This window comes from Cajanus cajan, chromosome 7, assembly GCF_000230855.2.
Source record: "Cajanus cajan strain Asha chromosome 7, NIPB_CcT2T_4, whole genome shotgun sequence".
Classification (NCBI taxonomy): domain Eukaryota; kingdom Viridiplantae; phylum Streptophyta; class Magnoliopsida; order Fabales; family Fabaceae; genus Cajanus; species Cajanus cajan.
The window spans coordinates 56,664,163-56,678,304 of record NC_138523.1 but is presented as its reverse complement, the minus strand read 5'-3'; the positions used below and the strand labels follow the sequence as shown (position 1 = coordinate 56,678,304).

At 37.0% G+C, this 14,142-nt stretch overlaps 2 protein-coding genes across 2 annotated transcripts; both read left to right on the top strand.

Annotated features, from left to right (window-relative positions):
* Window positions 1-7,364: 7,364 nt before the first annotated feature.
* On the top strand, window positions 7,365-10,783 carry LOC109795456 (MAR-binding filament-like protein). The gene is made up of 6 exons (XM_020354970.3): window positions 7,365-7,589; window positions 7,690-7,895; window positions 8,485-8,764; window positions 9,055-9,162; window positions 9,833-10,062; window positions 10,378-10,783. The coding sequence occupies exons 1-6, from the start codon at window positions 7,410-7,412 to the stop codon at window positions 10,493-10,495; spliced, it is 1,122 nt and encodes a 373-aa protein (XP_020210559.1). The 5' UTR covers window positions 7,365-7,409; the 3' UTR covers window positions 10,496-10,783.
* A 1,407-nt stretch (window positions 10,784-12,190) lies between these two features.
* On the top strand, window positions 12,191-14,098 carry LOC109791834 (putative pentatricopeptide repeat-containing protein At3g08820). The gene has a single exon (XM_020351186.3). It carries the CDS (start codon window positions 12,191-12,193, stop codon window positions 14,096-14,098), a length of 1,908 nt encoding a protein of 635 aa, XP_020206775.1.
* The last annotated feature ends 44 nt before the right edge of the window (window positions 14,099-14,142 follow it).

The window sequence follows — 14,142 nt, the reverse complement described above, 5'->3', positions numbered from 1 at the left end:
TTCCTCTCGTAAAGCACGCAAGTCATCTTGGAAGTTGGGTTGTCCTTGGTCAGTATTCGGCTACACCTGTTGTACCACAGGCTCCGGTTGGGTCTGGGGCATTCCGTACGGGTAGCGCTCTCGGTTGGTCATGACGGGATTATCTTGGGGGTTAGGGATCGGCTGAGTCATTGTTGATTGTCCTTTACGGGTAACTACCATGTCTTGGTCTCAGTTGGTAGGGTTAAAAGGGGCTGAAATGTCTCTTCGGCCCCACGGTGGGCGCCAAATGTTCCTGTGCTAGGATACACACTCCAATTATCCTTGTTGTAGCGAGTCGGGTCTTGGGTCGAAGGTCTCAGTCTCTTTGTTCTTTTTCGAATAGTCCGAAGTGTAGGGGGGGCCTGCAAAGACACTCCGACGCTCAAGTTAGTCGTCGGTGTAATAAATGCGGTAGGTGGAAAAACTAACTACGTACCTCGTTGGGGCTCTATTTATAGGTGTTCGTATTGGGCCGCGATTAAGGATTGGGCCCCGGAAAATTAGGGGGTTAATCCGATAGATTACGGTAATTAAGCTTTTCGTAATCATTCTGACAGATGCGCTGGCTTGGCCGACCACACCGAAACGTTTTAGTCGTGTACGAGTGGTCGGCGGGCACGATTAATCGGACTAATTTCTATGGGTTCGGCCCGGTCGGCCTTTTAAGTGTTCGGCCTGGTCAGCTACCATACGGTATAACTACCATTGACATTTCTTGCATCCTATGTGGCCAAAATAATTTATTTTGGTAAATAATTTTTTAATTTAATTTTTTTAGTAATTATTTATTTATTTATTATGGTTAAAAAGCCTTTTTTTAGGATTTGACCTTTAACCTCTTACAGAACATCAATAATGAATAAAGGAGAAAAGAAAACTAAAGTTAAGATCATGAGAAATTAGATAAAAACTAGATGATCCCAATGTATTCTCGACGTCCTTATTTATACTCACAATTTGGGCAGACTCTTGAAACATGATCATGCATTTAGGGAGCACATTCGTGTTTGATATCCTGAGCTTGGGCTTGCTTCAAGAAGGGTGAGCAAAATTTCATCACCCAATCGAGACACGCAAAACCCTAATGAATTTTACATTTTCTATCAAAGTTAACCAAGTGGACTAGTTATTGTTGTTAAAAAGTGGGTTTTAATGGGTATAATTGGTCAAGTTTAGTTTCAAAAAAATTAATCCATTAGTATCTGTTAAGTGTGTAGTCTAAGTTTAGTCCCACATTGTTTAGCTTGTAATGCTTGCCTCCTCTTTATGCTATATATATAGAGGCACCTTGTAAGGTTCTAATGCATCAAAATAAAAACTCTTCCTAGTGTAACCGTGGATGTAGGTACATACATAGTGTGCTGAACCATGTAAATAGTTGTGTTCCTCTTTCCTTTTTATTCTCTTTTAATGCCTATTGCCTAACAAATGGTATCAAGAGCCTTGGGTTCGGGAGAATATTCTTAGTATGCTCTGTGGTTGCAGTTTTATCTGATCTTCCACAACAGAAAAGGATAATCTTCAGCTTAGAGGAGAGAGAGTCTCAGTTTAGAGAGAAAGAGCTTTTCTTAGTAGCAGAGAAATGACGTTAGAAGAGGGGAAGGTGAAGATAGAGAAGTTTGATGGCAAAGACTTCGGCTTCTGGAAGATGCAGATAGAGGATTATCTGTATCAGAAGAAGTTATATCAACCCTTAATAGGGGAGAAGCCAGACGATATGAAACAGGAAGAGTGGAACTTGCTAGATCGACAGGCTCTTGGCATGATCAGACTGACATTGGCCAAGAATGTCGCGTTTAACATCGTCAACGAGAAGACAACTGCAAGTCTGATGAAGACACTATCAGACATGTATGAGAAACCGTCTGCAGCCAACAAAGTACACATAATGCGTCGGTTGTTCAACCTCAAGATGGGAGAAGGTAACCCTGTGATTAATCATATTAATGACTTTAACACTATTCTTGCCATGTTAGAGTCAGTACAAATCAAATTTGAAGATGAGGTGAAGGTATTGATACTATTGTCATCATTACCGGAAAGTTGGGCTGCAACTGTTACTGCAGTTAGTAGTTCTGCAAGGGATAGCAAGTTAAGGCTCAACGACATTCGTGACCTGATCTTGAGCGAAGATGTTCGCAGGAGAGACTCCGAGGAGCCTTCCAGTTCTACTTCCAATTCAGCATTAAATACTGAAAGTAGAGGAAGAACCACTCAAAAGGGTTACAACAATCGAGGAAGATCAAAGTCAAGAGCTAAAGGTCAGCCAAAATTCCGGAATGATATTGTTTGTTGGAATTGTGACAAGAGAGGTCACTTTACCAATCAATGCAAAGCTCCGAAGAAAAACAAGAATCGCAAGAAGCGTGATGATGATGAATCCGCAAATGCAGCAACTGACGAGATAGACGAGGCATTAATCTGCAGCCTAGATAGTCCTATCGAGTCATGGATTATGGACTCAGGTGCGTCATTCCACACCACTCCTTCTAATGAATTGTTGACTAACTATGTTTCTAGAAGGTTTGGAAAGGTTTATCTTGCAGATGGCAAACCTCTGAGTATTGTTGGAAAAGGAGATATTGTTATCAGGACCTCAAGTGGGAGCCATTGGACACTGAAAAATGTCAGACATATCCCTGCCTTAAAAAGAAATTTAATATCTGTAGGGCAGCTGGATGATGAGGGGCACGAAACCACTTTTGGAGATGGAGCTTGGAAAGTCAAGAAAGGCAATCTCATTGTCGCTCGTGGAAAGAAGCAGGGGTCACTTTACATGGTTGCAGATGAGAACATGATAGCAGTTACTGAGGCTGCCAATAATTCATTCTTGTGGCACCAAAGTCTTGGGCACATGAGTGAGAAAGGAATGAAGCTAATGGCGGCAAAGGGTAAGCTATCAAAATTAAAGCATGTAGATATCGGCACTTGTGAACACTGTATCTTGGGAAAACAGAAAAAAATTAGTTTCTCAAGGCAAGGAAAGACACTGAAAACAGAAAGGCTTGAATTGGTGCATACAGATGTTTGGGGGCCAGCTCCAGTGAAATCTCTTAGAGGCTCATGCTATTATGTCACCTTTATCGATGATGCTACGAGAAAGGTATGGGTTTATTTTCTCAAAAATAAATCTGACATGTTTTCTGTGTTTAAAAGATGGAAAACAGAAGTTGAAAATCAAACAGGTTTAAAGTTGAAAAGTCTGAAATTTGACAATGGTGGAGAGTATAATAGCCACGAATTCAAGAACTTTTGTTCAGAACATGGGATCAGAATGATCAAGACAATACCAGGAACACCAGAACAAAACGGTGTTGCAGAAAGAATGAATAGAACATTGAACGGGAGGGCTAGGTGCATGCGGATCCAATCGGGCTTGCCTAAGGTGTTTTGGGCAGATGCAATCAACACAGCGGCATATCTCATAAATAGAGGACCATCAGTTCCTTTGGGTTATCAATTGCCTGAAGAGGTATGGTCTGGGAAGGAGGTAAATCTTTCACATTTAAGAGTATTTGGTTGCATGTCATATGTTTTGATATACTCTGATAGTAGAGATAAATTGGATCCCAAGGCCAGAAAGTGTTATTTTATCGGTTATGGTTCTGACATGTATGGCTACAGATTTTGGGATAACCAAAACAAGAAAATCATTAGAAGCAGGAATGTCACTTTTAATGAGAATCTATTTTATAAGGTTAGATTTTCTGCAAAATCTATTGATACAGGCAAATTGCCAGAGCCTTCTGAGAAAGTAGCACTTGAAGAAATTTTAGAAAGTGATGTAGCCAACACAAGCCAGAGTACAGATATAGAGGTTGAGTCAGAACTAGAACCAACATCTACTCCTTTGAGAAGATCTTGCAGAGTTTCAATTGCACCAGAAAGGTATTCTCCTTCATTGCACTATTTATTGTTGACTGACGCTGGTGAGCCAGAATACTTCGATGAGGCTATATAGGGGAATGATTCCGTCAAGTGGGAGTTAGCAATGAAGGATGAGATGACATCTCTTCAGAAGAATGGTACATGGTCATTAACTGAATTGCCAGAAGGAAAGGTGGCTCTACAAAACAAATGGGTCTACAGGCTAAAGGAAGAATCTGATGGTAGAAGAAGATACAAGGCGAGACTTGTAGTCAAAGGATTTCAGCAGAAACCAGGGATTGACTTCACAGAGATTTTCTCTCCAGTTGTAAAAATGACTACCATCAGAGTTATTCTGAGTATTGTTGCTGCAGATAATCTTCACTTGGAGCAATTAGATGTTAAAACTGCATTCTTGCATGGAGATTTAGATGAAGATATTTATATGACCCAGCCAGAAGGTTTTGAAATTTCAGGCAAGGAAAATCTTGTATGCAAGCTTCATAAAAGGTTGTATGGCTTGAAACAAGCACCGAGGCAGTGGTACAAAAAATTTAATGAGTTCATGCAAAACTCAGGATTTAGCAGATGCGACATGGATCATTGTTGTTATGTCAAGAAATATGTTGATAGTTATATTATCCTTGCTCTATATGTTGATGACATGCTGATTGCAGGGCCTAATATGACAGAAATTAACAGGCTAAAGCAACAATTGACAGAACACTTCGAGATGAAGGATCTTGGTCCAGCTAAACAAATTCTTGGCATGAGGATTTCCAGAAATAGAGCAGAAGGAGTCTTGAAGTTGTCTCAAGAGAAATATATAGAGAAGCTTCTTGACAGATTTAATGTTGGAGATGCCAAAATCAGGAACACTCCTTTGGGAACTCACATGAAACTCTCAAAGAAGCAATCACCAGAGACAGATGAAGAAAAGGGCCACATGTCAAAAGTACCATATGCATCAGCAGTTGGGAGCTTAATGTATGCCATGGTGTGTACCAGACCTGACATAGCACATGCTGTTGGAGTTGTCAGTCGATTCCTATCAAATCCCGGGAAGGAGCATTGGGAAGGTGTAAAGTGGATACTAAGATATCTGAAGGGTACTTCAGGAATAAGTTTATTCTTCAGAAGAGGTAATTTCACCTTGGGAGGAACTGTAGTGTGTTGGAAGTCTAAGCTTCATAACAGAGTTGCTCTCTCAACTACCGAAGCTGAGTACGTAGCTATCTCAGAAGCAGCCAAGGAGATGATCTGGCTAAAGAACTTTCTCAGTGAATTAAGGAAAGAACAAAAGAATGCTCCATTGTTCAGTGACAGTCAGAGTGCTATATGTCTTGCAAAGAATCCTGTCTTTCATTCTAGATGCAAGCATATTCAACTAAGATACCATTTCATCAGAGAGTTAATAAATGATGAAGAATTATCTTTGCTGAAGATCTCAGGATCAGAAAATCCAGCTGATATGCTAACTAAGACTGTTACAACTGACAAGTTGAGGCTCTGCACTACCTCAGCTGGTCTTCAAGGATAATTGAAGATGAAGACGTTGCACTAGGCGAAGGAGCCGATGAACTCGATGCTTACAAGGAAGCTAACTAGAACTCAAACTCCAAGTGGGAGAATTGTTAAGTGTGTAGTCTAAGTTTAGTCCCACATTGTTTAGCTTGTAATGCTTGCCTCCTCTTTATGCTATATATATAGAGGCACCTTGTAAGGTTCTAATGCATCAAAATAAAAACTCTTCCTAGTGTAACCGTGGATGTAGGTACATACATAGTGTGCTGAACCACGTAAATAGTTGTGTTCCTCTTTCCTTTTTATTCTCTTTTAATACCTGTTGCCTAATAGTATCTAAATCTGATCTATTATATCAATTAAACATAAAATAATAATAAAGAAAGTTTCATATAAAAGCTACTTTAATAATTTTCACTTTCATTTTACCCATAACCCTTATGTTGCTCTAAGTCTCTTACCTCGTTCCTTAGTGACCATGCTTTTCCATTCTTCCCTAACATTAACATTGCTTTTGCCTTTTTCATTCCTTTTTTTAATTTTTTTTTCTCAATGTTATCTCACTCTATGTTTGTAGATTAGGGTTCAAGATAATTTTATAGTTCTTGTGATAGTCTAATAGAAGTTCTTTGATGGGAGGTTATAATATGATAATGGCTTATGGTAGTGTTAAAATGATGGTGGCTTACTATATGGACGTCTCTAAAGTTGTAGACTTGTAGCAAGGTTATTCTTCTTTTTTTTCAATATTTTTTCACCTTTTATGTTTCCACAAAAAATTGTTTGCAAGTTACAAGATACTTTTGTTTTCTTAAGTTACTCCTTGTTCTAACCTCTTATCCTGGTTACATGTCACACGATAGGTTTCACAAAGGGAACATAACTTCAAAGTATGAGTTTTTCTTGTAATAGGAAATAAAGGAAGTATTTTTTTTAGTTTTTCATTTACATTATTGGTTGTGACTTGTTTCTTTTGTTTTCTTTAATTTCTTGTAAATTTTGTTAAAGATCTAACTTTAAAACTTGGGGTAAAATTTGTTATACCTAGTATAGTATAACTCGCTCAAACCCAATCGAAAGACTCAAAAACTGAATAACTTGAACTCAACCAACCCTTAAGAGGAAAACAATTATAAATGAGTATAGTTTTATTTCGGTTGATTTTAGTCGGATTGGTAAATTTAGGTCAGAAATCAACCAATGATCACCTCCAAGGATGGCCATGTTTAAGAGTGACATGGCATGCTTTGTTGGCATTCTAAGGAAGCACGATAGTGAATATTGGTAAGCACAACTATGCTTCATAACATGATCGTGTATAATGGTATGTTTCCCTTGAAGCATGACTATGTATAAGTCAAACACAACTATACATGTCTTGAGTCTTTTGTAATTACTTTGTTTTATCCCTTAATTGCATCAATTTAATTTTTTTCCCTCTATTTGTTGCATATTTAATAAAAGAAGTGAAGTATTGTAAAAAAAATAATAAATTAAGACAAAAAATTAATAAAATATAATATTAATATGGAACATTGTGTCGGTTTAACATATTAATATTCAGCTAAAAAGTACAAGTTTTATTGAATTATTATATAATAATATATAATTTTGTTAGTTATAATATTTTTATAATATTATATTATATTTATAGTGCAATTATTTATTTTAAAAATATATTATAAAATATATCTTAATTTAAATAAAATAATACTTTTGCAATTCAATGTAATTTTTAAAAAAATCAAACCATCCACATCTTCACAGAAAAAAGAAAAGACAAAAAAAAACCGAATACGTCGGAGGTTGGTGAAAGAGGCATGAATGATGTTGGTTTTTGGTTTTTGGACCTGTTTCCACTTATTATTATCACCCACAAACAATTAATTAGTTTTATTGTTTGTTTATTGTGGCTGCAACTGCAAGACAGCGGTAGAGAGAGAGAAGGGAAGGAACAAGGAAGAGTGGGTGTTGGTGGTTGTCCTCTTCTTCATGTCATGGCAACCCTTTCCTCCTTCCTCTCCTCTTCCTCTCTTCCTCTTTTCCATCGCCACCCTTCTCCTTCCCCCTTCCGCCCCTCTCTCTCCCTATCCTTCTCTCACACTAAACCTCGTCTCCCCCTTCTCGTTCTCGCTTCCTCATCCCATTCCTTCCACGATTTCACCTCCAACTCCAAGGTACCCTTTCTATACCTTCTCTTAATGTCTCTATTAGACTGCCAATTCAATTTCTTCACTATTTGGTTCCCAATTTTACTGTTGTTTCTTCTTATTACAGAAATCAGTTCTTTCGGAGTTGATACAAGAGATTGAGCCTCTCGATGTCACTCACATCCAGAAAGATGTTCCACCAACCACAGCGGATGCCATGAAAAGGACCATATCTGGTATGCTGGGCTTGCTCCCATCTGATCAATTTCACGTTGTTATCGAGGCCTTGTGGGATCCTCTCTCCAAGTTACTCATTTCTTCAATGATGACCGGGTAAGCTCTATTTCTGTGGTTATGTCAAAACACTTATCATTTATATATTACTTTTATGGAGTCCATAGGAGTGTTGTTAGGGTTGTACTCATAGCAGTATTGTTCGATTTAAAAATTTAAGTCTCATGAATTTTGCTCTCTTGAAACCCGTAATTAGAGTTTGTTTAGATAGGGGAAACAAATCAAAATAAGCTAAAACTAACTTATATATAAGCTAAAAGTAAGATTTTGGAGAATTTAATAGGATAAAAGTTTTACAAATTAGCTTATGAATTAGTTAGTTTTAGCAAAAAGATAAACTTATTTTATTTTATTTTTAATTTTCTTCCTAGAAATTTAATGGAGAAGTTTAACCAAATAGACCGTTAGTTTCTCTGATTCACCAACTTGTGTAAATAAATGAGTTAGCCGTTTGGTTTGGAGAAGGGAGGGAATATTGTCATCACAACTGTTTACTTGAATGCATCTACTTTCATAAATGTCCCAAATTTTCTGAAACTTCTAAAGAAATGTGATTCTTTTCAGTTATTATGCATGGCCTAGTAATGTTATAGAGAGGGAACATGAAAACTATCTTCATGTATTGCAGGTATACACTGCGCAATGTTGAATACAGGCTTTGTCTTGAGAAAAACCTTGATATGTATGAAAGAGATATAGAGATGCCAAGGGCAGAAAGTATGAAAGTGGACTTACAAGGGTTGATGCAGGACAGTGTAAATGTAATTGACTTTGGTAGAAATAAGAATTTGTCTTCCAAAGTTGAAAAGCTTCAGGAGGATGTTGACATACAAGAGCTTGGTGAAATATCTGCAGAAGCTCAACAATATATTTTTAATTTACAATCTCGCCTGTCTTCCATGAAAAAGGTATTTTGTACAATTATGGATGTTTCTTGATATTTGAAAGATTTTAAGCATGGGATTCATGATGCATTGAATGGTCAATAAATGTATTTTGCACTGGACATTATTAATTCTTAATTTCCATATACCCCACGGTATGCTTCATCCTTTGATTATGTACATGCTCTCTAATTTGTCTGCTTGTTAATGATTGATATGCATTAAAGTCCCTCAATTGTAAATAAGTCAGCTATACAATATGCTTGTTTTTCCTCATTTTGGTTTCTTTTCCATTTTTTGGGACATTTTTGTAGGAACTACATGAAGCAAAGAGGAAAAGTGCTGCCCTTCAAATGCAACAGTTTGTTGGAGAGGAAAAGAATGATTTATTGGATTACTTGAGATCGCTTCAACCTGAACAGGTTTTGCCCATTTTCAGAAAATTTCTGAGTTGTCTTTGCATTTCGAGACTTCTTTTCCCTGTATATGCTATGTAATGGCAATTAATTAGCACAGTGCAGTTCTTTCTGGCCTTGGCTTGTCATTTTGTCTTCAAATATTACTTGGAAAATATGGAGACATTTTGTCTTCACTGTTATATTGTTGTATCAGTTTACTATGTATGAGGGGACAATGGAGAAGAAAACACTTGAATTTTGTGAAAATTAATTTAGTGCTTTCTGCTTTGATAAATTTGTGGCCCATTCTCTTGACTACATGAAGAGGATTTTTTCTGATATATATATTTTTTTTCATATTCAATTAACTTTTGTTTTTTCTTGCTTATTTTAAAATAAAATCTACTTTATGATATTTTGAAATCATTTGATCCATGTAACCTGTCCTAAGTGTTGGGTAAAGGTTTTTAGTTGTTCTGCCCCGTAGGCTTTAATACTTGTATTCTTTTGCATTGCTACAATGGAAGTTTTGGGCATGTGACAAATCCAAGTATTCGTTCAAACATTTAAAGATGCATGTTCTCTTGTATTCCTTGTTAGTTGTGTCATTATTAGCTATATTTAATTTTACTATATTTTCTTTTTATTTTCAATTTATATCAGTAATTTATTTGGGTGTGTGGCAATTGAGCAGGTAGCTCAGCTTTCAGAATTTACATCCCCTGAGCTTAAGGACATCATCCTCTCTGTTGTCCATGGTCTCCTTGCTACCCTTTCTCCAAAGATGCATTCTAAACCTTCCACTATGTCAGAAAATACAACGGTTGGAGCGACAAATTGTGCTGAGGTTGTTGAGAACTCTGCTCTTCAATTTCAGCCTGTTATTTCATTAACTCGGGACTATCTTGCTCGCCTGCTCTTTTGGTCAGTCCGCCCATCTCCATATGTGTATTTTATTTGTTTATTATGCAATAATGAGTAATTAGCTTTATATATTGGTATAAAGGGGATAGAGAATTATTTAGAAACTTCAAAAGTGATTTGCAATGTTACAGTTATTTATTAGTGCAGTGTTCTTTTTTGTTGTATAATGATAGCAACAAAATTAAAATCTAAGATTTTGTACGTACTATGCAAACCCTCCATCACCAGGCCGACTCTAGTTAGTGCAGTGTTTGTTGGGGCTGGTGTTCTAAACAAACAAAACTAACGTTTTCTTATTCACACCTCTCCCTAAAGGTGCATGCTGTTGGGACACTATCTTAGAGGTCTCGAGTGTCGATTGGAGTTGACGGAATTGCTATCCTTGACAAGTGATGCTGAGAATGATGCCTCTGGAAGTCAACCAATTGCTTGAATGATGTTCACAATTCGGTGGTTCAACTGTATATAGACGTGTTGTTTCAACATGATTTTTGCTTTCAACCCGAAGAGATAATTATACAGACTCTAGTACTACTCATTTATGCCGAGGAGTTATCTTTGCTTACTGAAGAATATTGCATTCCTTGCACGTACCAATTCTCTCAGTAGGATCGAAGGTAATTACATATTATAGAATATGAAATGTTGGGACGAACTATGCTGTACCAAATCTATTTGAATAAAACAATTTAGTTAGGTGATCTAGATTTTAATCATTTTATATTTCTGTCTATATCATTTGATGCCTCGATCCAGGTAATAAAGAGCTGATAATTTATTAAAACAACTCAGTGAATACTTTTAGCAAGATGTTAAACATTTCTGCAATTATTATTTTTAGTTGGAAAAATAGACTCATTGTGAAGATCAAAATAGCTACGGCTACTTTATGTGTGTTTGAAAACGTCTAAAGGGTACGGACGTACGCCAATTGTAGATTTTGATGCAAAAGTTACGATGTGAAACATTAATAAGGATACCTGGATACGCGTTTATGGAGTAATGGACATTGCATGAATAGCAATGGGTATGGATCCTTTTCAGTGAGTTTAGCATTGTTTTAATTTTAGTCCTTCAATAAATTTGATTAATATAATAACTTTTTAATTATAAAGTAGAAATTAAAAAGAATAAATTGTGAGATTATAATACTTGACCATTTTCATTTCTATTGGAGATGATCCCTGCCCTAGTAGCTACATTTGATTTCTCCAAATTAGTGTGCTCGCAGGTCACAACACGGATTATGGGTATATGTGCATTACAAATTGTAAATTGTTATTTGATTCAATAAAGTGGTAAAATTCACATAAATCATGGTTAAGCATTTAAAATCGCGTTCAAATATAATCACCTAATTGTTTTACACATTTATTATACCATCATCACACTTAGTATCTTTTCTCCCCTCTCAATCTTCTTAATAGACGTGTTATGTATGCTACAATAATTTTCTTTTCTTTTCCAAATTACGGTAATGTATTAATCTTTGGTGCTATTTTTTTTTTCCAGCTCTAAATGCTTTAGTTAATGATTGCTGTAATTTTTCACAACTCACCAAGGTCTTCTCCAATCTGGCTTCTCTAGCTAAAGTTTATAAGTGGGTGTCACATGTATATTTTTACCCTTTTCAACTTAAGAATTTGATTCCTCTAATCCAGCACCTCGACAAAAAATGTTAAATAGACCACGCTAACAATCACACAGCCTTGTATTTTGTCCACAATTTATTAATTTATAAAATTTGACCCAAGGATTATAAATGCTATTTATTTATTATAAAGGCTGCATTCGTTGATATAATGGCACTCAATAAAAAATTATAATAGTTCTTCCATTACATATAACATTTTTAAAAAATATTTTTATAATTAATTGTTTATAATAAATTACAAATTAATAAAAATATATTTTTAATATATTTTGATATCTAAATAGAGTGGTACAACATATGGTTAGTTATTCTAATCAAACACTTCTTATCTTATTCCTGATAGTTACATTTTAGGTACTAAACATGCACTGAATTTTGTTGTCCTTAGTTGCGACGGTTAGTTAAGTGGAACATAACATCAACAAACATGTAACATTCGCTGGGCACTTCAAATGAAAATTCAACTAAAGGAACATGCTTTCATTGTATCATCAGTTTGTGGTTCCTACATCCCAAAAGTTCAAATATTCAGTTGCGCTTCTTCACTCTCCCTCTTGGAGTTCCATAGCAGACCCACTCAACCTCGCTACGCTCCTACAAGGTCACATTCCTCATTCTAAACTTCTTCAAATTCACGCACGAGTTTTCCTACTTGGTGCACACCAAGACAACCTCGTAGCCACGCGCCTCATCGGCCACTACCCATCACCAATTGCTCTTCGGGTCTTTCACCATCTCCAAAATCCAAACATTTTCCCTTTCAATGCCATCATCAGAGTCCTCGCCCAAGAGGGTCATTTTTTTCACGCCGTTTCCGTCTTCAACCATTTGAAACGGCGTCCACTTTTCCCCAACGACTTAACCTTCTCTTTTCTGCTTAAGGCATGCTTTCGGTCCAAAGATGTCCGTTATGTCGAACAAATTCATGCCCACATTCACAAGATTGGTTTCCTTTCCAATTCTTTTGTTTGTAATGGGTTGGTTTCTGTCTACGCCAAAGGCTTTAAAAAATTATTATCTGCCCGTAAAGCGTTTGATGAAATTCCTGACAAAAGGGTTGTTAGCTGTTGGACTAACTTGATCACTGGTTTTGCTCAGTCTGGTCAGAGTGAAGAGGTTTTGCAGCTTTTCCATGACATGATTAGGCAGAACTTGCTTCCCCAAAGTGATACCATGGTCAGTGTTTTATCGGCTTGTTCTAGCCTTGAGATGGCAAAAATTGAGAAATGGGTTTGCATTCTTTCAGAATTAATTGATGACGGCGTGAATCCTAGAGAAACTTGCCATGATTCGGTTAATACGGTGCTGGTTTATTTGTTTGGTAAATGGGGGAGGATTGAGCAGAGTAGAGAAGGGTTTGACAGAATTTCTGCATCAGGAAAAAGAAGTGTGGTTCCTTGGAATGCTATGATAAGTGCATACGTTCAGAATGGTTATCCTATGGAGGGTTTAAGGCTTTTCCACATTATGGTAGAAGAACAAACCACTAGACCTAATCATATCACAATCGTTAGTGTGCTTTCAGCCTGTGCTCAAATTGGTGATTTGAGTTTTGGTAGTTGGGTTCACGAGTACCTAATATCTCTAGGACATAAAGACACCATTGGGTCAAACCAAATTCTCGCCACATCTTTAATTGACATGTACTCTAAATGTGGCAATTTGGACAAGGCAAAGGAAGTTTTTGAGCATACAGCCTCCAAAGATGTTGTCTTATTCAACGCAATGATCATGGGTCTTGCAGTGTATGGTGAAGGAGAGGATGCGTTGAGACTCTTCTACAAAATGCCAGATTTTGGGTTACAACCCAATGCTGGAACGTTTCTTGGTGCTTTAAGTGCATGCAGTCACTCTGGGTTGCTGGAGAAAGGACGCCAGATATTCAGAGAACTGACCCTTTCCACTACTCTTACGTTGGAACATTTTGCTTGCTATGTTGATCTCCTTGCAAGAGTAGGATGCGTAGAAGAAGCTATTGAGGTTGTGACTTCCATGCCTTTCAAGCCTAACTATTTTGTCTGGGGTGCTTTGCTTGGAGGCTGCTTGCTCCATTCTAGAGGAGAGCTGGCCCAAGAGGTTTCTAGGAGGCTTGTTGAAGTAGATCCATATAGTTCTGCGGGCTATGTTATGTTGGCAAATGCACTTGCATCTGATAGTCAATGGTGTGAGGTCTCAGAGCTGCGGATGGAAATGAAAGAGAAGGGGATCAAGAAACAACCAGGAAGTAGTTGGATTATTGTGGATGGAGTTGTACATGAATTTCTTGTTGCCTGTTTGTCACATCCTAAAATTGAGGAGATATATCATACATTGGCTGGATTGGTGAAGCATATGAAAGTAGCAGCCCATTATCAGCGTGTACTGTTATTAGATAACCTGTGATTACAGGAACAGTGTCCCACATGTTATTATTTTTTTTTCAAAGC